The sequence below is a fragment of the Drosophila mauritiana genome, chromosome 2L (assembly GCF_004382145.1).
Source record: "Drosophila mauritiana strain mau12 chromosome 2L, ASM438214v1, whole genome shotgun sequence".
Classification (NCBI taxonomy): Eukaryota; Metazoa; Arthropoda; class Insecta; order Diptera; family Drosophilidae; genus Drosophila; species Drosophila mauritiana.
Window position 1 is genome coordinate 10,230,126 of NC_046667.1, and position 26,584 is coordinate 10,256,709.

The window sequence follows — 26,584 nt, forward strand, 5'->3', positions numbered from 1 at the left end:
GATTAAATGAAGACCTCTACTTTATTAATGTTATAAAAAGCATTTATAGATAATAAACAAATAATTATCCTAGTTTTAGAGCGTGTAACCCAATATTTGAAAGACTATTCTAATTGTAAAGAAGTATATAACTTCAACAAAGCCCAGAACACTAAATCCCAGGAAAAGTCCGGCTGTTCCGCCAATCGAAACTAACAATGGAATTAATTAAAAATTAAAGAAAGTATTAAATTATGTAATTAGTTACCCAAAAGATCGGTCAGTGAGAATATAACTTGTCTTCTTAGTCGACTTTGTGGCCAAGTTTTTACTGATACAGCGCTTCCAATTCCTCCCAGTAATTGTTTTGCTCCGGACATGGGCTAAAAAATGATTGGAATATAATTTATTATATATTTTAAAGTTTTTTTTATATATTTATTAAATATGGCTAAATGTGAGACCTACATTCATGGACTTCATTGTAACTACTGAATCATGACAGTTCTGTTCGCAGTAACAAGTAGCTGGATTCTCGTGGTTGCCATTTTCCTCGTACAACTTTAGAAAAAAGCCTATAATAGGTGAACATATTTTATACACAAAAAACATTATTTTATTTAAGAGTTGTTCTTTTTATTTATTTTGCACTTACTTGCATGTTGGGGAAAGCACGATCTTAAAGTTTTATAATCGCACACAGGCTTGGGATTTGCAACTAAATGAAAGAGTCAAGATTTTCAGATTTAAAAAAGTATGTTTTTAAACTTACTGCGATTGGGATAAAAATGTGGGATACATTTGCAAATTTTATATGCCAGATTGATCCTGCATTCTTGCTGACAAATATTTCGAGTATAGAATGGAAAATGTGTTAAATTGGATTCGTGGGGAAAACGGCATCTTCTCATGGCTACCGTGGTATCTCTGGGAATTAGTATATTATTTTATGGATTTATTTTACCTCATAAAATAAACTTATAACTCACTGCTCTAGATTATCCTCGGCAGTAATCTCTTCGGTGCTCAGATCGTACAAAACACCATCGTAGGCATAATCCGAATTGGAATCCACCTTCATTACCTCAAATGCTGAATGTGCAAAGGCCTTTGAAATGTTTAGCACTCAATAAACTGCTTAATTAATAACTAGTTTAACTCACAATTATTGCAGGACCCTTGAAGCCTAGTAAAGCGTATTGCGTATCCTTTTGAAAGAAGGAGCCAACCTGATATGGAAGTCGTATGTTTTCGTACTCATACTTGTTGTACTCCGGATACTTTCCGAAAATAAAATACCGTGAGCTATATTCCTCGGTTAGTTTAGAATTGCCCAGGTAGCACAAACCCCACTCAGTAAGAACCTGTCGGAAATAAATGTAAATACAAAGTTTCAGACTCTAAATTTGAATTCAAAAACCTGGCGGACATGAATAAACATCGCACCATCCATACAGCGAATGCGTTCATTGAAATTGGGTTCATATGTTCTATCGTAGGTTAGATTGTAAATTAACTCGGTATAGTGTTCCGGTTTCAGACCTATATCCTCAATTATCTGATCGATCTGCTCGTTCTGGGGAATATTCTGAAAGTTTATGTACGTCGAATTGGCCAAGTTCTCGAGAAAATCCCATAATATATCTCTTTGCGGTCCCTTGATGCCATTGGTACTTGAAATGCATTTTGTTAAAAATATGAGTAATATGATTATATTTAGTTATTTACCGACAAAAATCCGCGAAATATGTGATATTAAGTCGATCCACCGGGCAAACTGTAACACTTGGCAGGGTTGTATTCCAAAATATATAGTTTCGCTATGATTAAAAACAACAAATTATTATTTAATTTTAGTTAATGGGAATTTAGCAATACTTCGATTCCGATATGTGTGCTTTTGGTGTAGTAACGATCTATCGATGACAAGCAGACAATTATGCAAAAATATATCGATGCAACCAGTAGAATTAGCCACAGGAATCTGGAAATGCAAACTTATTTTAATCACTAATAATTAGTTTAAGTAATTTACAACTTACTTCTCGAATAGTATAAGCATTGAATCCGTGAGGTAGCGAAATCCATGTATGCAACAATTGTTGAAATACAAAACAAAGTAATTTATTACAATTTTTGAACCCTTTCTGTACTTCGAGTTCCTGTCAACCATAATGTTAAAATTCTATAAATTCCTATTTGAGTATCCAGTTCTTAGGCAACTAAACAATAACTTTCTAGACCACAAATTTTATACCAATTTTGCCTCTTGAAAAGACATAAATTCTTTAGCGTGACTAAGCTCGGAAATGGATTTCTGCTATTAAGCAGCAGCTAACTTCATTATTTATTTAAAACTATTACATTTTGCACTTGCGCCACTCTGCCATTTGGAATGTTAGTTGTTTATTATACTTACACTACTTCAAATAAACGGCTGGTCAGAAAAACAACAAATTACATTCTGCTAAACAATTTGTTTAAAGAAATCACTTGTTACACTTTTATATAGAATTCTCGATTTGTTTAATCAATATAAAAAGTTTGTGTTCGCATATGTGGATAGTATACTAAATGAAAGTGCAGTGGAACTATTGCTAAACTTTAAACTAACTTAAAAAATGCATATGCTTATATTTTTGCAAAGTCGTTATATTTCTTTATTGATTCATGATGGTATATACTTTTGTTGGATTATAAATGTGCGAATCTGCATGGGAACCAGTGTGACCACGAATCCGGAGGCGTTCATCGTTGAATTGGCCGTCAAGGGGCTGTGAGGAGCATGGTAATATTCAACGGAGGAAGGAATGTTACCGGTGCCATCTTGGGCAAATTTGAATCTCTTTACGTCCTCCAACAGCATATTGCCATCCAGAGTGGTTTCCCAAATCTGATATCCATCTAGCGACTCAAAAAGTGGGTAAATGTTGAAGCTAACTACGTTTCCTTCCGTATTGAAGTTCTCCAGTCGTATTAATATTTGGTCCTTTGAGTAAGGTTCCAAAGAAAGCAATTCCACGGATTTGGGAATACCGAAAAAGTCGGGAATCATGTTCTTGTTTACAGAGGCGACGCCATTGGACTTGCTAAAGAACTTCCAGAAGTGTTGATCCAACTGGTGTTGCAGCAATCTTTGATTTGGTTTCCCAGCTACAGCATCGAGGATTAGGTAGATCTTTCCTCTTGCAATCAAACCAGTTCCATATTGTATCTCATTTAGCGCTTCACCCACTCCAAATGCATCATCGTTCAAGAGGCGACGATGGAGCATCAGCTCCAGTTCGCCATCCTTCAGGCTGGATCCTCCCTGCGCTCTATCATTCAGCAGGGTGATTCGCTTCTCGTCATCTTGTAGCGAAATTTGACCAGTCACAGGGTAATAGTTTCCACTTATGGCCTCCGACATATCCGGAGTGAAGTGCTCCCGTTGGTTTCTCTCTCGCTCCAGGATTTCGCGACCATTCGAGTCCGTGTAGAACTTGCCCTTCGAGGATATATTGCTTGAAAACCGGGTGATTATCTCCTTGCCAACATCATCATCCGTTGGAATCGGTCCGACCAGCCATTCAAATTCAACACGATTCACGTCCTCATAGATCCGGATTACCTGGGAGATCCATTCGTTCACATGCTGTTGGACTTCCTTAACCCTGGTGCCATTATAGAACGTTAGCTCCACCTTGCTGTTCACTATTTCAATATCGCCAGATGGACGGAAAACATAAGCGCCGGATGATCGGTTTTTCGATTCACCATTATTGCCGCGATAACCCTTGTATATCCCAAAGGTCTGCTGAATATTTTCCGTAAGCCCGTTCATTTCCACAGTTTTCAAGCCACCGGTTGTGGTATCAAAGGTCAGTTTTACCAGCTGAAATGTGATAGTTGAAGTTAATGGTATATGGAATTTTTTAACTTAAACTCGCAGGTCCCAAGCACTGCTATTTTTTTGAACACAGCTGTATATAATAAGATGAAGATATATCCTTACCGAAGTCTCTACTGTTAACTCATCCTGGCTTCTCTCTGCGGGAAAATAGACTTGATCTTCTGCAATATTTTTCGGTGTTGGTAGCACGCGAATCAAAAAGTTGGCTATTTTATCAACACTGGCTTTAAAAACCAACTCGTGCTGGGTATCATTAGGTCGATGTTCCAACGCCAAAACTTGCCAAGGAACGGGAACCACTTCCGAAAACATCTCACGACCTATTTGAAGTTGTAGAAATATTAGTTATTATTCCAAATGGATATAGAGTAAATACCTTTCTCATCGGTGACTATATAATTCTCGTTCTTCGCCGGAACACGCACATATTGGGTTGAGGAATGAGCCAAAGGATTAACCAGGGTCACAATCACATTGTTGGCTGTATCCTGGGTGAAGGCACAAACACTTATGTTCAGTTCCAGGCAACTCTTGAACTCCCCGGAGGTCAGATTGGTCAGAGATCGTAGTGCATCCCGAGCACTGTTTTCAGCTCCAACGATGGCCTTGAACAACATGCGATCGTAATCGCTGGCAACCGCCTGTTTTTCGGTACCCGTAACAGCATCATGATGCTGCATTATGCCCATTGCCTGACTCAGATTATCCAGATCTTCGGAGTGCTGGGTGCCACTCAAATTGGCCAACACACTCAGCTGTTTAACAGTTTGGAAGAAGTGATTGCCATCCCTGTGGAAACGCTTTTGGGTGGGTCGTGAGGTGAAGTATCCTGTCCAGTAGGAGTGCGAATCGCTGGAATACGGAAAGAAGTCCTTCGTTTTGTTTGGCCAAGTTTGCTTCAACTGGTGCAATTCATAAAGATAACACGAGGGTGTGGAGTAAAATACGTTGACTTGGGATCCCGTCGATTGGCGATCGTTGACGTACCTGATAAGTATAATAGCAAAGCCATCGATAAGAAAGATAGTAATGTTGAATACAACTTCCTGTTTTGCATGCCAATTTGTTGCCATACTCACTTGATAAGTTTGTCCATATTCTTGAAGTTAACTGCCGCATCTTCGTACTGAAAATCATCGCCCATGGGCACCATGATGTGAGTGGATCGATACGACTTGGCCATGTTCTTCACATAGTCTATAAACTCGCTGACCCTCGCATCCACGTTATTATCATAGCTCTCGCCATCGATAATTGGTGCATCCTCGCAATTGATATCGAAACAGAATCCCGGAGGAGCTGCATAGTGATTGTAGAGCATGCCAGTGAATATATTTGAGTTCTTTAGGAACTCGCTCGACTGCCAAATCATCTCCATTTCCAGATCCAGCATACGTTGCTTCTTATCAACGTAGTCCATGCGTGCGAAGAATTCACCATTAAATGCCATTTGTGCGAACATGGATGCCATTTCCCGGGAGTGACCAAATGGATCGATTTGCCAACCAACTGTGGGGCGTCCACAATCGCCAAAAGTATCTTTAAGATATCTGCAATAGAAGCAATAATGAACATATATCTTATCCTTTTATGGAAGTCCAACCTACCTTAAGCCCAGATTGAATTGATCTATAACACTTTGGTAGTGAACGGTGGCCTCATCGTTCATGCTCCAAGCTCCACCAGCGAATTCCAAACGTCCTTGGGCCACCAACTTCTTTACCGCCCTTTGGACCGTTTCGGTTTGCTCCGAATACCATTTTGCGAAGAAAAACGTTTCCACCTGGATGAAGCGCCTCGACGAATCCTTGAGGAGCTCCTCCACCACGGTGTCCAAAATGTACTGGACTCCAGCGTGCTGTATCTTGTTCTGACTACCATAATAATACTGATCCACTGTCTTTAGCCATCCAACGTCGTCGTGCGAATGCGGCACCAAGTGCACATTGATCATGTTGAGTTTCGGTGCGGGACATGCCTACAATTAGAGGGTATACTTCAAGATACATGGCCCAACAAGTATGTATCTACTTCAGAATGGGTTACCTCGAATCCACAGGTTGTCTCGCATATCGCTGTGTTCAGTAGAAACAGTGCGATAAATGCGAGTGTGCCACCGAAGTATTCCATTTCGGTGAACGCGGAGCTCCTCGGGGATTGGTCTTATCGGTAGCGTTGAGTCGAATAAAATGAAACGAGAAGTGAGGCAACTCCTTAGACCCCAGCAATGTGGCACTTGAGGCGATAAACCTTGTACTGCGATCGCATTATTAACTTGAGTGGGATTATGAAATTAAAATCCATTTAGGAGCAACGACGATAAACATTTACACCCCAGATAGATGGGAAAATACTCGTTATTATTGGTTTGTTTGTACTTATACTTATGCCTGTGTAAACCTTCATTCACGTTCGCTAAAAATAATGATTATGTATAGGAATGAACTTTAGGTTTGCCGCTTATCAACTGAGTTTTCAAAATAAACATACATATTCGCATTTGTTTATGTTTAATTTGTAGTCAACGACTTCTGTATTTTGCATTATAATTCTTATCACCGCTGCAATCGTTTCAAGTAATTAATTATTCAGATTACGAATGGAAGCTTTATGAATTTGTACTCAATCAAGTGGTACATATGTACATACAGCTGTGTTCAAAAAAATAGCAGTGTTTGGGACCTGCGAGTTTAAGTTAAAAAATTCCTATGATTTACAATTTTAATGGTCAAATTTTTTTTATAATATCGTTAGGTATATTTAATTTCAAACCAATTTAGCCAAATGTTTCACCTTTTATTTCTTCAATAGTTTCGAAAAATATAGATAAAAAACAACAAAAAGAGGCCAGAAATTTCTGGGTGTTCAATGAAATAGCCAGTGGCCTATGAAAAAAATAGTCCACAAAAATTCAATATGACTTAGAACTAAACATAGTTTTTTTTTTTTTATTATGTGTTAATTAGGGTCTAATACTTGGTTGGAGATTGCCCTTTGTTAGCCAGCACACAGCCTTACACCACCGCACGTGACATGGGAGTCCCACCAGGTCTTGGCCAACGTTTGGGGGGAATTTTTGACTATGCATCCTGCACAACTTGCCAAATCTGAGCCTTAGACGTCGGGGAGTTTTTCGACACATATTGTTTAATGTCCCCCCACAGGTTTTCAATCTGGTTTAAATCGGAAGATGATGCTGGCCACTGCATTACATCTATTCTATTTCGGGTGAACCTATTCTTAGCCGATGAGCTTCTGCGTTTCGTATCATTATCCTGTTGGAATGTCTATTTTAAGGGTATATTATATTCAGAATATGACAGTAAGACATCCCTAAGTATATTTGCATATGCGTTTTGGTCTATAATACCATAAATCATATGTTATGGACTGATACCATTGTAAAAAAACAAACCCATACCATAATTTTCGGTCCACCATGGTTGAAAGTCATCAGTGGGTGTTTTGGGTGGTACTCCGTGTTTGGAGGTCATCAGATATACTGGAGTGAACCAGTTCCACCAAATAGAACTATTTTTGACCCATCAGTCCAAAGGATATTACGCCATTTGGAGACTGGCCAGATTAGGTAGGTCTTACGGAAGCTTAACCTTGCCTTAATATGCCTAGGGCTAAGTAGGGGATCCTTTTGTGGACTCCTCTCACAAACATTTTGATTCAGTAGTCATCTCTGAATAGTAACGTCGCTTATTCCCAAGTTCAGCTCAGACTTTATGTCCCCAAAGGATGCAAAAGGATAGACTTTGCTGTAACAAACTATGCGCCGATCCTCTATATCTGTGGTTTTACGTATGGTACCACGGTTTTCGGGCTTCCGTTCATATTTAATGGCATTGGATACCATTTTGGCAGAACATTCAAGGGTTTTTTGAATGTCCTTATATGTTTTTCCTTCCTTTCTAAGCTTAAAAATTAACATTCTTTTCTCCTGGGAGGAGTGGTGTCCTCTACCCACTAAAATACATTTTTTTGAATTTTTTTTTAATTTATTGCCCTTTAAAATATACGAATTATCTTAACCAAACTCACTTTTTAGAAAATATTGATCATTTCGAGACTTTACGATGGACAAAACCAGAGACTGCTATTCTAATGAACAGCCTAAAAGTGGTGAATTTGCTCAAGAATGTAAATAAAAAAAGGATAACATGAAAAACTGACGGGATTTTCTTTTTTTCTATATCTATACATTCCATTTTACAAAAATAAGTGGAATAAAAAGTGGATTCAAAAAAGGGACATGGAGAAATACATTTGTGTTTCTTAGTTTCCATCGCACTGCTATTTTTTTGAACACAGCTGTACATACATAAATAGGTGGTCGTTAATACCAATTATAGTGGTGATATGATTTTCTTTAAGGATACTATATTCATATATGTATGTATATAGGAAATAATACCTTTTTTTCAATAATGTGCAGATTATGTAGATAGTTTTCAAAGTAAAATGTTCTAGAACTTAAAATTTCCAAACATTCATTCGTACATTTTCTGTTGTGAAAACTTTAGAAATACCATTGATTTAGGTGAACAATATTTTGGAGGTCAATTTATCCCCTGCCTAATGTTATCAACTAATCGGATTTATTTACAAAACTTTCGGCTAAGACTTCCGATCATTAGTATTTAAACACATGGCAGATATTTGTAAATATAAATGAAGATTTAGGTATAATTTACTTAATGAACTTAAGAGCTCTTTTCTACTGTTTAGTTATTGAATAAAATTTTCTGGAATTTCTTAGTTGTAATATGAAAACTATCTCAAATCGTAAAACTTATAAGGAACCTCCATCTTTCAATATTACTACGATTTGCGATGTTTCTAGCTATGATATAGGAATTTTTCCATATATTTTTCTGATAGTTGAGATTATCAGCTTTCGTATGGTTAGAATTTACATATTCGAACGATCTCTTGAGCTCACCTTAATAAACGCACCTTACTGCGAAGTTATAGTTTTATAGTTTATAGTTTTATCGCAGTTACTGGGCAACTGTAGTTTAGCACTATTGAGCCCGAGGTTATTACCTCCTGTTTCTGAAGTGCACCACTCAGACCCTTTTTTAAGTTATCGATAGTAACCGTGGATTAGAGGTTATCATGAATGCACCACTTGTGTTTGCGATCGGTTTTCAGAAACCAATTAAGCACTTGAGCAATTTATGGTGTGAAAACGATTAAATGGATCAATCTAAAGCCAGTTTAGCAATCTTTAAAGGAATACTTAAGAGCGCGCATGTACATACTTCTTATAAGCCTATCAGTATTTCTACCCGGCGAATTACCGCACATACATACACACCTACAAACGATCCTAAGTACAAACATATGTGTATGTACTTGCTCATACTTGCTCACTTTCTCTGTGTTTGTATAGAGAGAATCATTCTCAAGTTAGGTCTCGAGCTGAGTTTGCGATCTCAGTTTGAGCAGTCCGCATTGAGAGGCCGATGCGATCGTTTGGCTCGGTTGAATCTTCCTCAATAAGTCGGTTGTTCCCGTAACCTCTGTGTGCCTGTGTGTGTATATATATATATATATATATTGTGCAGTACTGAGAAAGTGCAAAATCAAGAGTTGAATGTAAACTGCACAAACGTAAATAAATATAATACGAAAACTGCAATGTCTGCGAAGACTTCGGTGTGGCTGGTGTTCTTTTGCGCCCTCGGCTGCCTGATTCACGATGCCGATTTTCGGAGTATTCAACCAAAGGCATCCCAGTGCGGCTATCAGGTAAGTTACTTCAACCATTCTTAGAAAAGGGCAGAGAAGTGGTGGGGCATGCAACATGTTGCTTGCTGCGCAGCCTTGCAAGTACAGAAAATACCTCATACAGGCTGAGTTTAAAGTAAGAATCGAACTGATTACTGGTATACAATATATACACATAGGGTATATACATTTTGCCGGTAATCTCAGCCTTTATGTGTGAAAATAGTATATAATTGTTTCATGCAAATGGTAAAAAATAAAAAGAAATTAGTTTTTCGATTTTGCACTGATAAGCGTACCAGGCAAAGGAGCAAATTAGAAAAAACTCAACAGTGAAGTGCCGATACACTCCACTCACTAAATTTTATTTAGAATTAATAAAATTGTAATATATTTATTGTAATTAATATAAGCATAGTTAGAAATTCTGAATGGCTAGAGAAGGAGGATTTAATAAATTTAATATAATAAAAAATAGATATTAATTCTTCCAAATTTGATTTTTCAGAGCTGCCATCCTACCAAACCCAACATGCTGAACGTGCACCTGGTGGCCCACACACATGACGACGTGGGATGGCTGAAGACCGTTGACCAATACTACTATGGCAGCGAGACCAGGATCCAAAAGGCTGGAGTCCAGTACATAATCGATTCGGTGGTGGAGGCTCTGCTCAGGGATCCCGAGAAGCGATTCATCTATGTGGAATCTGCGTTCTTCTTCAAGTGGTGGAAGGAGCAGAAGCCCAAGGTTCAGGAGGCAGTGAAGATGCTGGTGGAGCAGGGAAGACTCGAATTCATTGGCGGCGCCTGGAGCATGAATGACGAGGCCACCACCCATTACCAGAGTGTGATCGATCAGTTCTCCTGGGGTTTGAGGTATGTCTGAATGCATTGATAAATTTTTGTTTTAACTATTAAATGAGTTTTTCAAATGCAGACTTTTGAATGACACCTTTGGTGAGTGCGGACGTCCGCGGGTTGGATGGCAAATAGATCCCTTTGGTCACTCCCGGGAAATGGCATCCATGTTCGCGCAAATGGGTTTCGATGGCATGTTCTTCGGTAGACTGGACTACCAGGATAAGGACGAGCGTCTGATGACCAAAAATGCAGAGATGATCTGGCATGGATCAGCCAATTTGGGTACTTAACTCACGCCCATCGTAAGACTTTTTACTAAATCTACTTGCTATATTTCAGGAGAGGAAGCGGATTTGTTCAGTGGCGCCCTCTACAACAACTACCAGGCGCCAGATGGCTTCTGCTTCGATATCCTATGCAGCGATGCACCCATAATCGATGGCAAACACAGTCCCGACAATAATGTTAAAGAGCGCGTAAGAACTGATACCATATGTGGTCTATTTTATGTTTTACTCTGGCATTGGTTGAGCTTCTGTTATGTCTTTCATTTGTGTATCCCATTCCCATCATTATTAGATCGATACGTTTTTGGATTTCGCCAAGACCCAATCGCAATACTACCGCACCAACAATATCATTGTCACAATGGGCGGTGATTTCACATACCAGGCTGCTCAAGTTTACTATAAGAACCTCGACAAGTTGATACGGTAATTGCATAATGTTATGTCCTTGCGCAGCTAACTGTTAAAGAAAGCCCCTTCAAATTCCAAATTGTTCTGTCCAACACTGTGCCGTCCGTTACCATACAAAAATCCAGTTAAATTTGACTGCCATGTGTGTGAAAAAAACAGGTGGATACATTCCTGGCTTACGTAACGAAAATGGCTGAACACTATCGCACTCCCAACGTGATTCTGACCATGGGTGAGGATTTCCACTACCAGAACGCTGATATGTGGTACAAAAATCTGGACAAGCTGATTAAGTAAGTAGGGGCTTTCCTTGACAGAGCTTAGCGATGAGAAGGGGCATGGTCTGTACTATAAAGTTCCCGTTTTTTTCGACCCATAGATATGGCAATGAACGCCAGGCAAATGGCTCGAACATAAACCTTCTGTATTCCACTCCATCGTGCTATCTGAAATCCCTGCACGATGCCGGCATCACCTGGCCAACCAAGAGCGATGACTTTTTCCCATATGCCTCCGATCCGCATGCCTACTGGACGGGATATTTCACATCGCGACCCACCTTGAAGCGTTTCGAACGGGATGGCAATCACTTCCTGCAGGTCTGCAAGCAGTTGAGTGCCCTGGCGCCCAAGAAACCCGAAGAATTCGATCCCCACTTGACCTTCATGAGGGAAACGCTCGGAATAATGCAGCACCACGATGCCATAACTGGAACAGAGAAGGAAAAGGTGGCTCTGGATTATGCCAAGCGGATGAGTGTTGCCTTCAGAGCTTGTGGAGCTACCACTCGTAATGCCCTGAATCAGTTGGCGGTGCAATCGAAGGATAATATCAAGGATAAGTCGGCGAAATATGTGTTCGAGTTCAAAACCTGTGCCCTACTGAACATCACCTCGTGTCCCGTGTCCGAGGTGAACGATAGATTTGCTCTAACCCTCTACAATCCACTGGCTCACACGGTCAATGAGTATGTGAGGATTCCTGTGCCATATTCCAACTATAGGATCATCGATAACAAGGGTATGTTGCATAGCAAAAGCTAAAGAAGAGATTCAATATTAACAGATTATTATTATTTTCAGGTGTTACTCTGGAAAGCCAAGCTGTTCCGATTCCCCAAGTGCTGATCGACATTAAGCATAGAAATTCCACAGCCAAATACGAAATTGTTTTCCTAGCTACCAATATTCCACCTTTGGGATATCGTACATATTATGTTGAAAAACTTGATAGTACCGAGGATAATACTAGATCAAAGGCTTTGCCGAAGAGAACTTCCAGCGTTACAGTGATTGGAAATAGTGTAAGTTAACCGATTATCACTTATATAATATATCATTTATATTAATTTATATATTCTTATGTTACTAGCACATTAAACTTGGTTTCGACACCAATGGTTTCCTTTCTGAAGTCACTGCTGATGGCCTAACCAGATTGGTCAGTCAGGAGTTCCTGTTCTACGAGGGTGCTGTTGGAAACAACGCGGAGTTCCTGAATCGATCATCTGGCGCCTATATCTTCCGACCCAACGAGAACAAGATTCACTTTGCCACCGACCAAGTCGAAATTCAAGTCTACAAGGGTGATCTGGTTCAAGAAGTTCATCAGAAGTTCAACGATTGGATTAGCCAGGTGGTGCGAGTTTACAACAAGGATTCATTCGCTGAGTTCGAGTGGCTGGTTGGACCGATTCCCATTGATGATGGCATTGGCAAGGAGGTGATTACTCGCTTCAACTCTGACATCGCTTCGGATGGCATTTTCCGCACCGATTCAAATGGTAACTCCTAGGAAAATCAAATGTCTCAAGATCAGACTTTCATGACATATTACTTCTTACAGGTCGCGAGATGATCAAGAGGAAAATCAACCATCGCGATACGTGGAGTGTGAAAATCAACGAAGCCGTTGCCGGCAATTACTATCCCATTACGACTAAAATAGATCTGGAGGACGACACTGCCCGCATGGCCATCCTAACGGACAGAGCCCAGGGTGGCAGCTCCTTGAAGGACGGATCCTTGGAACTGATGGTTCACCGTCGTCTGTTGAAGGACGATGCCTTTGGAGTGGGCGAGGCCTTGAATGAAACCGAGTTTGGCGATGGACTGATTGCCCGAGGCAAGCACCATCTGTTCTTCGGCAAGTCGACGGATCGGGAAGGTGTTTCCCTCAAGGGAATCGAGAGGCTAACCCAGCTGGAGAAACTGCTACCCACATGGAAGTTCTTCAGCAATATGGAGGATTACAGTGCCGATGAATGGCAGACAGCTTTCACTAATATCGTAAGTGGCTGGCATACTTATAAAATGAATTGATGTTATTTGAATTTAAATTTTGCAGTTCAGTGGAATTTCATTGGTTCTGCCGAAACCCGTGCACCTGCTCACCTTGGAACCCTGGCACGAGAACCAACTCCTGGTGCGCTTCGAGCACATCATGGAGAACGGCGAGGACGCATCCTACTCCCAGCCCGTGCAGTTCAATGTCAAGAACGTGCTGAGTGCCTTCGATGTCGAGGGCATCCGCGAAACGACTCTGGATGGCAATGCCTGGCTGGACGAAAGTCGACGACTCCAGTTTGCGCCGGATCCTGAAGAAGCCGCGTTCAACACGTATGCCACATTCTCGCAACCCGCCGAATCCGTTCACCTACTAAGTGCCGAGAAGCCCATGTTGGGTGTTAAGTACGCCGACGAGGGCTTGCCAGCTGGACAACTTGGTGCCGAGAGCAACCGCATTAAGCGCGAAACAGACTCGCGTCAGGACAAAAAGGACGAGGGTCGCAGCTCCAAGTCGACTGAGGGTCCTTACAACTCCTTCAAGGCAGATAGTAGCAACCAGGAATACATTATCGAGCTGAGCCCAATGGAAATCAGAACATTCATTGTATACCTAACACCAGCGTAAAATACTATTTACTCTAAAGCAACGAAAGTATAACCTTAATAAAATTTAATGAGTAATATAATGTAGGGATGTTTTCTTAAGCATTCATTATTTGTAGTATCTATACTACAGAATGTCCTGTAATTTCTGAATCTACTGCTGCTGGAGCTTCTTGGAATTTGTTTCTGTAGATACTTGCTAGTATAACAATACATTTGGATTATAATTTAGAATGACCAACAATGTAAGTTTCAAGGAAGAAAAGTCCTTTGTCCTCAGGCGATGCGACTTGATTTATGTGTTTTCAGTTGACTTAGGGACAAACGTTTAAAATTGCGGTCAGAAAAGATGTATTTATATTTCAATTCTTTAAACTAGAGCAACCCGAGGATATAGTACATGAATAATGAACTATATGCTACCCCTTTTTATTACACTGCAATGAGAACTGGAAAAACAGACGTTGCGGATGACTTAATATTAATCATGCATTCATATTTAATAAAGCTTACCCCCAATTTAATTTTTAGCCAGGGGCACGAACTTACTTAAATATACATGTGTGGTATACGGACTGCAGTCGTTGCACAAATGTTTAATAACTTTCGTGGCACAAGGGGTAACAAAAGTCCAGTTAGCACATATAAGGGTGCAAGTGCGCTTGTATGTTTACCCTCTTTAATAAAAAATTCATCTATTACTTTTGAAGGAGTACGAAGTAGTAGAATGCAAAAGCGTATTTTAATGAAAAAAGTTGAAAACTTTCATTGCAAAAGGGGCAAGTCGTTTTGTACCATTTGTACTTATTCTAGATTTAATTGCGTCTAGTTTTCTCATTCGTTGGCTTTTCAGGGACTTAAATGTTTAAGCACTTACCATCCAAAGAGCTTTTAAATATATGTTTGTTGCAGTTTTGAATTCCTTGAGATCAAAGCGGCACATTTTCTAAGAAACATTTGTAAAATTTTATTTATATTCACTTTTCCGTATATGATTTTGCTTTACACTCATATAAACTAATTTCTATAAAGTTGTCTATTCCGATTACAGTATAATAATATATTGCCTTTCACATATCATTAATTCAGATAAGTGCATGTCTTGTATACATATAAATATACCTAATATTTTGTAGTAAAAGCTTCGAATTTATTTGCACGTCTTTTCAGCTCTTGTATTAGCCTATTTGTGGTTGATTGTGAACTCTGATAGGATCCTAGAATGCGTATATATATATTTTTATATATATTAATACAATCGATCTAAACGCCTGTGTGTACATAGTAAATATTATCGTATAACGCATTAACAAAAGCGCACGCATGCTATCCAATCTTAAAGGCACATCTTTCATGTATGATATATAGAATTTTGTTTGATTTTGGTCTGTTTGGTTGCTAACATATGCACTATTGTATACTCATGCCGAGTCTAAGTGGTCCCAATCGTTGCGGGCCCAGTTCGGTAACTCCGTTTCGTACTCCCATCCAGGGCCCTAAAAAATATAGTAAATATATTATTAAAGTTTATAATTCACATCTGAATTATAACCAATTACCTTGTACTTCCATGCGTGCAGATACATTATAAGGTCCTTTGACTTTGGATCACGGTAGTGCACTTTGCACTCGTAGCAATGCTCATCTACAGTCACCTTGCCCACATGGCATCCACCTCCACTCAGTGGACTCTCCACTGCATCCAGTGCTGGAGCTGGGCAGATTTCCGTGGAAGACTTCTGTGCCGCAACTTGATACTCCTTGACTGCATTTGTGGTTTCTAAAAGTTTAACACTATTTTCCGGCTGCAGTGGCTCATTGCAAGGTGGTGTAGTTTCCCGGGAATTGGCGCACCCATCATCATCGCTGTGATGAACAACTGAAAGATGTCATACGATATTAGATACACTGCATCATAAGATACCATATGGGTTAACCCACCGGAAGTGTGCTCACTGCTGAGACTTTCCCGATCTGCCTCATCCTTGGTGCTCTTGAACATGGATATATCCGAGTCGCAATCTATGCCCAGCCAGTTCTCCGCATTGTGTATGTTTATGAGATCTCGTATAAGCTCTTCATCCGACTTTCCACCGATATCTCCGGATCGTCCTTTGAGCGGACCGAAGACTTCGTGATTGTACAGTGGATCGTTCAGAATGGGATAACCTACGGAAAATGTGACACTTTCATTTAGTAACTTGTATTACAAATGCTTTATTTAAGATAATCTCACCTAAGTATTGCAAGTGCACTCTAATCTGATGCATTCGGCCAGTGAGTGGTTTGCAGAGCACCACACTGGTGGTGCCATTTTGGGATAGCTTCTGGAAGGTCGTCGTGCAATCCTTGCCCTTGGGCGATACTTTGCACACGCCAATCTTGTAGCTAACTACTTCAATGGGCTCCTTGCACTCCACGATGCCACTGAGAATTGAACAAATGTTAGCTAAAGAATCTTTGAAGTTGGAATGGTTACTCACTCTGGAAAAACGCCCTCCACCCTGCAGATGTACTCCTTCTCCACCTGCCTGTTGCGAATCTGCTGCTCCATTTGGCGCGCCTTTTTGGGACTGCGTCCAAAAAGTAGAAGTCCCGAGGTCAATCGATCTAGTCGATGAATTGTGCGTAGATTCTTGAGATTGAACTCCTTGGCCAGAATGAAGACTACGGTGTTGTGCCTATAACGTCCACACGGATGCACCTGTAAGAGTGGAGGCACAAGGAATGATTAGATATATTATATAATAGCTAAACCATAAAATCGGCGTATATAGATGTGCAGGAAGTAGGTTTGGCTGACAGTGATAGCATTCAAATACAGCCTAAAGTCGAAGTAGTTAACTATTTCTGTATTAAATGTGTAACATGGCGGTCGTTTAAGCCACTTACAGGTATCGATGCTGGCTTATTTACAACTACAATGTCCTCATCCATATGCACAATTTTAATTGGTTGACAAGTCACGGGAACTTCGTGTCTGTAAAGATAGCCATGAAACTGGGGTTAGTTCGATATATCATCTCCGTCGGCTATATCACTAGAGATCGGTAAGATTATTAAGATACGCTAAACGGATGGGCAATTTTTACGAGACTCATTCATTGGCTCACTGAAGTCTGTTTTAATGGGCTGTATCTTGAAGGCTTTTCAAATATATGGTTATGGTTGTAAAAAGTTTATATTACTTTTTATTCATTTCTAATGGTATAGTAAAATAGAAAAAAGTCTTTCATTTGACTTACTTAGCTTGGTTAAGTAATAAATTGTAAGTATGTTTTACAAATGAAGTAAATTTATTTATAATGTTAGAAAATCAAAATATCAAAAACAAGTTTTTTGAGTCATTGGGCTTTTATTAACTATGGATTATTTATTGGTATTGATGATTTTGGAAAAGTATTTTTGGAATTTTGATTTTGGAACAATGTATATCATTTATAGCGTTACTTTGCTTTTTTGGTGAAAAACACATTTAGAATGGACGGATAGAGAAATTACAAAGAACACATTATGTAAGTTTTGAAATATAAGTAAAATATGAATATTATACCTGTGAACTATATTGGCGAGAAGATCGTTATGTTTCAGCCGATAGTCAATGGGTACCTTCTCAAAGTTGACTGTCAATGTGCCAGTTTGGATACAACGTTCATATTCCTCGGCGGGATGTGCCCGAAATTCCCGCGAGAATATATCCAATATCTTTTCGCCCACCCAACGACCTTTTGTAAATGTTGTGAATGTGAAGTAGTACGGATACACCTTGCGTAGACCTATTTATAAATGCATTCTCAACAATAATTTATTTGTGATGTGCCGAATGCCTTACCATTTTCCATATAGTAGGATGTTTCCTGGTATCTTTCATCCGTGAATCCTGGTCTCTTAGCCTTCAATGCTTTTGTCTCCAATTTAGCCTGAAATATAATTACATCACTTAATGTACTTCACAATGATATAGGACCTATCATTGAATGTTACTCACTTTCTTTAGCTCTTTTATCTGATCATTATCGTCCGTTTTCCGCTTTTCTGGAACCTTGATTTTAAGATTCTCAGCGTCCCTTGGAGAAGTAGTCTGTAATAAATAAATACGAATTTTTAGATATGTAACTAACACACTCTGATTAAGATGCTCACATAGCTGCTATAGATAATCCACAATATCAACCCTAATATTACCCAAATCTATTTTCACCTTCTCCTGCAATTCATTGGGCATTACTTTGTTTATTTCCCCTCCATTAATCTTTGGTAGACCCATTCCATTTTGGGTCAAAGTGAGATGCTCTTGGCGGGCAAGTCTAATGTTACATTATGCTTTATATTACGTAAGTTCGTACAGATACCTAAATATTGTTCTAGGAACACATATATATATTTATAAACAGTTTGGGATATGTACTTGGCTTCGACGCTTATATGTCTGGTGCCTTCATAGAGCTACTATTGGCTGACGTTTGTCTTTTATGCACGGTATTCGAAGGTAAGCGGAGCATATAGGACAATTTGAAATGGATGTAATTGAAATTTGGAAGTTAAACCGAACTTCTACTGTACTGTAAAGATGTTGCATCCTTACAGCTTTACAATAATTCAAACAAAGCTAAGTAATAGCATTGAAATATTATCGATAAACGTACATAATCTTGACGTATACCCTTTTTTAATATTATTTTTTAAGTAGTATCCAAAGGTACTTGATGCCTGGAACATATGTATTGAACAGAGCAATCTAAAAAGCACAGATAGAAAGTCATTGATCAGCTTCTGCCCCCTTTAATAGCCCCCACAAGAGGGTATATTAGTTTCAAGTGCCCGGTATCCGCTAGTCGCATTACTCCATTATGGCATTCCGCTGCTCGTTGCTTTCGTTGGCAGTGCGCCCAACGGGTGATGGAAACATGTTGCATGCCCAAAAAGTCGCGCGGGAGAGCCACGGACCACAGCCACGACCACGGGGGATACCATGGGCACAGATACCATTAGGATGAAATGCCGTCCGGCCGTGCGGGTTGAGATACTCGGCGAAATCCCCGCAGTTACAATGGGTCTAAAACGCGTGGATACACATATGCATGACCGTGTACACCGTGCATATTTGAGAAAAGCAGTCTCAACCCAGAACAATGCACAGAAGATACACTCGAAGTATATATGAATACGTTTTAAATTTAGATCATTATGAACAGCCGAACATATAGTAGCGCTGCTGTACTAACCCAAAATAAACCTAAAACGATGGTAAAAGCTAACTGCAAGTATTTATTTTTTGGGGCGTGTTTATGATATCATTATTTACGCATAATTCTCATTGAGACTTTTATATCTCGGAATCATAATATGTCAAAATTTTGATTTGATTCGATTTCGATAGCAATAGAAACACAGCTCTTCTTTGTTTTTAGAAACCTAAAGAAATATTGAACGTTTCAGATAGAATTTCTAATTTATTGCCGGATGTAGAGTAGGGGAAAATGAAATGTTTAACTTATGGTTTCGAAAACTATTTCTTCAGTTTAAACATTGTCTTGTTGCAACAACTCATCTGGAATTCCGGTTAAAATAAAGTGGGTAACAAACGACTTGTATCCGCAAGATACAGTATCTACGTTCATCTCGCGCCATGTATGTAATTGCCAGTTTTGATCAACTTAAGATGCGACTAGCAGATAATTGTTTATTTTTGTTTAATTTCAGCAGTAAACACCTGCTGGCAACGAGTTAGCGTTTAAACAAGGCAACCCCACAAATTGATGTACAAACAGGCGGGCAGTAAATATTTGCTACGCTACATTAGTGCATGTCCTCCACTAAAAATAAATCAGTTCTGATTGACACAAGAATTTTAAAACACATCAACTAATAACATCCGAAACCCACATGCTCTTGGCACCGCTCAAAGTCGAAATATATGTTTTTCCCCTTTTTTTTAACAAGAAACTAGAAGAAATCTGACTATCCCGAAATCGAATGATATGCGTTTCGCGTTCGTGTTGGCCAATTACCGGTGTTGATATCCATTGAACACAAAAATGAATGAAGACCTCCTACACGCCGCCTTCCACGTCCACTCATCCATGGGAGCTGAGTATAAACGAAGATGATCAATTAATTGAATCATTCAACAGCGGCGACCTGTTGCCAGCGATCTTGGCGCACGGCGGTTCCCATGCCATTCCATCCCAACCCACATGGCACCCTCACAGCCACAGACGATCACTACACTCAGAGAAAAAAAAATCATTTCGATCTCAAAATCTAACTGAGATCGCATCATGCTCAACATACTTAGATCGAGATCGAACCATTCTCAGATTGCAAATGACTTGGTCATATATTTGTCTCTTTGTCTTTTATTTTCTCTCTTATGTCTCTCTTATTTGTCTCTTTTTAACCCGATATTGCTTCCGTCTGAAAATATTAAAATTCTCGTCTCGAAATCAAAAAGTTTCTTCCTCTCTTGAAAATAATCGATCTCGGTTTGATTGATAATCGATATCGGTTTTTTTCGTGCTCAATTTCTCTGAGTGCAGCTGATTATCGCTGGTGTATATAGATATTCTATAAGTATGTAGTATATATATATATATATATATATATATATATATATATATGAGCGAACATTTGCATATATATGCATGAGCACATGCACATACAGAGATAGCCGCATAATGCATATTCAATTATACCTGATTCCTCCGCTGGCACGGAGCATATTGGTTTCTCCGGAACTGCCACGGAAATAGTTTTTAGTTACATTATATCATTTTCTAAATTTGTGCTTTTAAACCACATGGAACAGCCAATGCATTTCCGAGGTATTTTCTCGGTCGGGAAATTGTGGAAAAAAAAGCATTTGTATCTTTGATATAAGTGAGTGGCCGGTGAAATGCCGGCCGCTTGGAAAATATAGTGTCTCATTCTGGCACCCAGAACATATTTATGAGTCCGCCCACCCCAAGGCTGTTCATGGAGAATCTGCGGATGTGGGTGCGGGGGCGAAGTACGAATCGCGGGCGGCACGCTTTTATCGCCTGCACACCAGCAATACCGCCAATGTGTTGCGCAAGGTGCGAACGGATCGGCGAATGTCTGGAAAAGCGGAAAACTGAATGGTGAAAACTAAAAAACCAGCACTACACGTGACCACCACCCACCCATGGCTATATATTAATTATCTATTTTCAAGAGCACTCATCATACAGTGTTAGTTCTGCTCCACATTCTTTTTAAACATCAATTTTAAAAGAGATTACGTATTTGATCTACGCATGGAAAAGTATATTCATACAATACGCTGCCTCTTGTAAACAAAACATTTTTCATAAGGCTAAACTACGTCATTGAAATGGCTGATATAATAGGCTTAAGATAACTAGATCTGAATGCTAGAGCATCGAAGGAGAAATGGAAACTTGGACAATGTGAGCATGTGACAATGAAAATGGTTTAGGTTTTCTTAAAACGAAAATGACATTGGCACTTGGCTACAGTGAAAAACTATTAATATTGAAAAATTCACTTTAAAATATGTTATCTATAAGTTTATTGAACTTAGTTTCAACTGAGCAACTTTGCTGCCATTCTGAGAATTGCGATGGCGTAGCAGTGTTAGCAATTAAATTGCCCAAGTGATTTGTATCGGGCTTAACTGTATAAACTTAAGCCAGTTTTGATTGAGTAAACTAGATTCCAGTAAGTGGGCTTATGCCGCACAAGGCAACTTGTTGACGAATGCATTTAGAGCCGGACAAGTGTAAGAATCCAAACGATCAGGCTGCAGGAATGGTCCAATGACATCCTACTCAAGTTTTTCCATAACGGCGCTGCTTGCCTACTTAGCCACAAATGATGCGATTTTCCAGTTCTTGGCGGCTGTGCATTCAAAACCAAGATCAAACTCGGAAATTCTATACTATATATGTCAACTTAATATATACATATATATGCATTGTGCATCCGCTTGCAGTGGCTTAGGTGTGGAATTTTCAAGGGTTTCTCTCAGATGGTTTATTATGAATCATTTCAATTAGTCTATCAATAGATTTTAGGCAGCTAACTGGGCAGCCTTTGTTGCAATCAATCACTGGCCAGATACTTTAGCCCCTCGAACCAGCTGCATCCATCAGATACTCCCCGCCTGCATGTATCTATAAGCGTGAGCTATCTCGCAGATGCAACTAACTTGATTTTCATGGTCATTCGCCGGCAAGTGTAAAGTTATAGACACTGCGCTGTGTAAACAGCCCATGTGCATTAAACAATGGAAAACATCGCACATCTGGGAGCTACTCTACTAGTAGCTACATATACGTATATGTTTGGAGTAAGGCTATAGGCCAACTATAACCTTGACCAGCTCATTCGGCTGCCCGCTCACCACTTGGCTTATGAAATCATCGGGTTTCAAAAGATAGCCACTGCAAATAGCTGGTAAGTAGGTATATTATAAGGCGGCTTTAGCCAAGCGGAAAATCTTGGAGCCAAAAGAGCTCGATGTTCATGCCGAAAAACGCAACTGAGCTCTGGCACTTAAAACAAAAAATAAAAAAAAACGGATCGAGAAGATTTTATTGTTAAATAACATACACACACTCGACCACACGCTTTCAAATGTGAAATAATTTGTTATTAATTTTGACATCGCTGTCGGCTCGAATTGTGCAACACCTCGTTATGGGGCAACATCAACGCTTGGAAGACCAATTAGTGTTGGTTAGGTTTTTATTTGCTCACTTGCGGGATTGCGATTTAATTGTGGATTATAGAAAGGAAATAGAGTGTACTTAGTTTACATTATTTTGTGAAAGTGTAAATCACTGCCATGTTTTGTGTAAGCAAAGAATTAAATGGCCAAGTGATTTGCGTTTCTATTTATTTGCATAACTAATCATTTATAGTTACATAGGAACTGAAGAACTTTTTGTGTTTATGTCTTGATTAAACAAGAGCAGCTAAGCAGTGATCCATCAATTGTTTTATCCATTAAAAAGATTTATACATCTTGTTGTGAACTAAGAAACATGTATATAATATATATACAATGAAGTATTCAATATACCAATTGAACGATCAACAAAACAAAAATGGCAATGAAACTGCTCCACCCTTCACAAGAAATATTTCCATCATTAAGATAATAGTTTTGAGTGAGACTATCTTTCGTATATTATTGCAAATTTACTGATATTTTCGCTCAGTGCACTTGTCTACGTAATTTAAGTACTAGCCTTCGCTCAAGTACGAATAGTGCCTATCATTACAAGTACTAAGCAAACTGCAGCTCACCTTCTTATTAATCGGCACCTCGGCACTTGGCAAGACCTGGATGGCTGGGAGCGGAGGCGCCGGACTGCGCAGCAGGTTGAGATTGATGGACGACAGGTGATTCAGTTCCTGGTGTGGCAGGCAGTTTAGTGGCTGGACCATGGAGCAGGCGGCCGGAGCTGTCCGCTGGGCCATTTGCACGGGCACCTGGACGGGCACCTGGGCCGCCGTCTGCTGGTTGGCCAAATGGCCAGCAGGTGCTCCTCCGGTGGCGGCCAGTAGGGATTGCTGGGCAGCCGTGGTCAGGGGAACGCCACCAAAGGCCGAGTGACCTGCGCCGGCGGCGGGTGCATAGTAGGCACCAAGTGGCAGGGAGGAGAACATGGCGGAGTGCATCAGTGCGTTCTGGTTCAGCTGCCCGGCGTTGAGGAGCTGCGGTGCCAGATGGCTGTACGGGGATCCCATGTGGAAGTGTGGTGCTCCCGGTGCGGCGCTTGGATGCAAAGCGGGCTGCTGATAGTTCGCCGGCGGTGCTGCTGCCGTATTGGGCGACAATTGTTGCTGCATCTGCGGCTGGCCAGCGAAGATGCCGCCCACCGTCGTGGCGCCCATCTTGTCCAGAAACGGCGACTGCATCTGCAGCATCTTCTGCTGGTGCTGCTGGGCGGCCAGGGACCAGGGCAAGTACCAGGCACATGGAGCCGGAGAATTCTGCATTGTTGACACGCTCCTGGGCAATTGTTCACTTCACTGAGAGGAAACTGCAGATTGGATGGGTATTTTTTCGTTGATCGAAAATGACATTAATATCGTTGCGGATAGAAAACTTCACGGATACATTCCCGAGTTATACGATCATCTGTTGTTTACTTTGATTGCGATAGCAATATGGCTCTTAAAGTCAATTACAAATCGTTTTGTGTACTTGTACGTGTTTACAAATTGTCTTGGCCGTACATATGCTGTTTCGACTGTTTTATTTGAAAACTCGAAGCGATTTTCGGGCTTGTATAATGCGAATTAAAAACCTAAACAAACGGCTTATTTATTTTTTATAGTGTTTATGAACACCTATACCAAAGCTTGCATATTAGGCTCCACGAAATGCGTTAATTTGTGGTTTCTATTAGCGGATTGGCGTTAAAAAATAGTCCATCGCACACACACAAAAAGTCGGAACAATATGTTGATTAGCTTTTGCACTGCATTAACTTTGTCTATCGTGTGCGCGATAATATGTTTTTAACAATAATATTTTCATTGCCCATACACACACAAGAGCATTATTGGATCAAAGAATTTCTATTCGAATAAGAGTTTTTGCTAAATACGAAACGATAATGGAAACTTTGAGAATACATTTGGAAGACACGCGGGGGCCATCTGCTACTTGGCTACTCTAATTGCACGAGACAAAGTCTAATATATCCTCTAGAATACGTATAAACCTACATTCGGAACCGTACATGCGTCTGTCAGAATTCTGGCAAGAAGAAATGCGTATGCGAATGCCTACTATATATTGGGGTGTTTGGATGTGTAATGGATGGAATAATACGTATGCGAGACCAGGCATTAGGATATCGGCTCACGAATTAGAATGTTTAGAATCAGGTATATATATATACGTATATATAGCGTGCATATATACCTCACCACCTACTGAGACAAATGGCACAAATGCGCACGTGTAAACATTTTCATTTGCGCTAGCAGCTTGTGCTAAATTAAGTTTTTGTATATTACTAGGTCCACTCGGGCTGTATCGACAAGATACCAGAATTTCAAAGAATTATTCGAGATTTTCGGTGCCTTAAGACGCAGGAATGTATGTACATAGAGACATAGAGATATAGCCACACTCATTTTTGTCATCAGTCGTCTTTTGTCTTAGTTCCATTTTATCAGCCACAATTGTGTATCTTCTCGAGTGATTTTAGTACATTTCTCAAACAAAATTCTTGCATAACTATATTATGTGTAGACAATGGGAAGAAAGAATCTTTTTTTTTTTTTTTTTGAAATAAAATCATCCTATATATGCGCGCGTGTGAACGTTTCATGTGTAAGTCCCCAGATCTCGAAATCACCAGGATGACAATAGATCATGGGCTTAAAAGCAAGAACAACACTTTTAGTGAGAGCTACTTCTATATTTATAAGAAAATTTGTATATCTGCGCCAGCAGAAGGTAAATTCGTTTCTAAACTGTTGGTAAGAAAAATTCAAAACTAAAATGGCTCATAGAATTTCATAGAGCACAACACAATAATTTTAATGGACCGTTTTGTGACCCGATGGAGAATGTTTTTTTAATTTTTCGCTTTCCTATTAATAAGCGCATAATAATTGGTTTATATAGCAATGAATTCTAACAGATGCCCAATTATTCGAATCATTTCACTCAAAGTTCCATAGTTTCAGCCACTAAAATCCAATAAAATGTGTCATAATATTATTGGTTATGGAAAATTATCGTTTGTATTATGAAAATTTGTATTCTTCGGCCAAAATGTCGGCGCCTTTGATCATTCACAACATATAGCTATTATGTTTTCGACAAAAATCATGTCTCCTTTACGCATTTTTAGTGTACTTTCTTTGCAGGCTCTTCGCATTAATTATGCTTTGAAAAATAATATAACTTGCACATCTATTTGAGTTTCATATTCGATTTTTTCACAAAGTAAACAACGCATTTTGAATGTTTTCTGAGCACCAGATTGACTGCAAACTCGGGGGAATCACACGCGAATTAGAAGTGTCACGTTTTAATACCTGACCGACGATGGCATTCACGCGGCAGCATCTACTTCTAGTCTGGCCGAATCCAAAACACCGAATGAAACCACAAAACTTGGCGTAAACATAACAAACTTAGGTTGCCGTTCGCCGTCGTGGTGAATTTCTCATTGCACAGTGGGGAAAACCGCATTTTTTAACTTTAAAATGTTTGTTGTATTACAAATTTAAAAACTAAAGTTAATATTTATAATATTTAAGAGCTAAAATGTTTATTTTAGAGTGTTATAATTTAAAATAATAGATAATAGATATAATAGAATAGATAAAATTTAGACAGTTTTGTGCTTTTTTTGTTACATAAAATTCATTTTTTGTCCACTGTAAAGTGTTGGGTTTATAACTTGTTCGATCAAAGGTAAGTTGTAAGTGGTTAATATATTACTTGAATTGTAGTTATTTTTCTAGCAGTATTTCTAGTAAATAAATCCAAAAGTAATTTA

General features: G+C 39.5%; 4 protein-coding genes across 5 annotated transcripts; 1 reads left to right on the top strand and 3 right to left on the bottom strand.

Moving 5' to 3' along the window:
- Positions 1–4: 4 nt before the first annotated feature.
- Positions 5–2,152, bottom strand: LOC117150333 (sodium channel protein Nach). The gene is made up of 11 exons (XM_033317180.1): positions 2,022–2,152; positions 1,858–1,963; positions 1,708–1,799; positions 1,400–1,652; positions 1,143–1,343; positions 969–1,087; positions 752–906; positions 635–697; positions 448–554; positions 248–362; positions 5–191 (listed from the first exon to the last, which is right to left on the bottom strand). The coding sequence occupies exons 1-11, from the start codon at positions 2,150–2,152 to the stop codon at positions 76–78; spliced, it is 1,458 nt and encodes a 485-aa protein (XP_033173071.1). The 3' UTR covers positions 5–75.
- Positions 2,153–2,613: 461 nt separating this feature from the next.
- On the bottom strand, positions 2,614–6,131 carry LOC117145762 (lysosomal alpha-mannosidase). The gene is made up of 6 exons (XM_033311570.1): positions 5,918–6,131; positions 5,479–5,849; positions 4,951–5,421; positions 4,248–4,858; positions 3,974–4,191; positions 2,614–3,853 (listed from the first exon to the last, which is right to left on the bottom strand). The coding sequence occupies exons 1-6, from the start codon at positions 5,999–6,001 to the stop codon at positions 2,648–2,650; spliced, it is 2,961 nt and encodes a 986-aa protein (XP_033167461.1). The 5' UTR covers positions 6,002–6,131; the 3' UTR covers positions 2,614–2,647.
- Positions 6,132–9,326: 3,195 nt separating this feature from the next.
- Positions 9,327–14,149, top strand: LOC117145464 (lysosomal alpha-mannosidase). 2 transcript variants are annotated; one of them, XM_033311174.1, is made up of 10 exons: positions 9,327–9,634; positions 10,122–10,492; positions 10,554–10,759; positions 10,817–10,953; positions 11,057–11,190; positions 11,555–12,195; positions 12,258–12,478; positions 12,547–12,958; positions 13,021–13,463; positions 13,522–14,149. In XM_033311174.1, exons 1-10 carry the CDS (start codon positions 9,524–9,526, stop codon positions 14,086–14,088), a joined length of 3,243 nt encoding a protein of 1,080 aa, XP_033167065.1. In that variant the 5' UTR covers positions 9,327–9,523; the 3' UTR covers positions 14,089–14,149. The 2 variants fall into 2 exon arrangements, with proteins under 2 accessions (XP_033167065.1, XP_033167145.1); XM_033311254.1 differs by lacking the exon at positions 11,057–11,190 and adding an exon at positions 11,335–11,468.
- Positions 14,150–15,039: 890 nt separating this feature from the next.
- LOC117145919 (RNA pseudouridylate synthase domain-containing protein 2) lies at positions 15,040–26,180 on the bottom strand. Its single transcript, XM_033311821.1, has 11 exons — positions 26,118–26,180; positions 23,361–24,100; positions 18,055–18,147; positions 17,899–17,986; positions 17,620–17,842; positions 16,959–17,046; positions 16,550–16,770; positions 16,303–16,493; positions 16,008–16,235; positions 15,626–15,945; positions 15,040–15,562 (listed from the first exon to the last, which is right to left on the bottom strand). Exons 2-11 carry the CDS (start codon positions 24,054–24,056, stop codon positions 15,488–15,490), a joined length of 2,223 nt encoding a protein of 740 aa, XP_033167712.1. The 5' UTR covers positions 24,057–24,100; positions 26,118–26,180; the 3' UTR covers positions 15,040–15,487.
- Between the last annotated feature and the right edge of the window lie 404 nt (positions 26,181–26,584).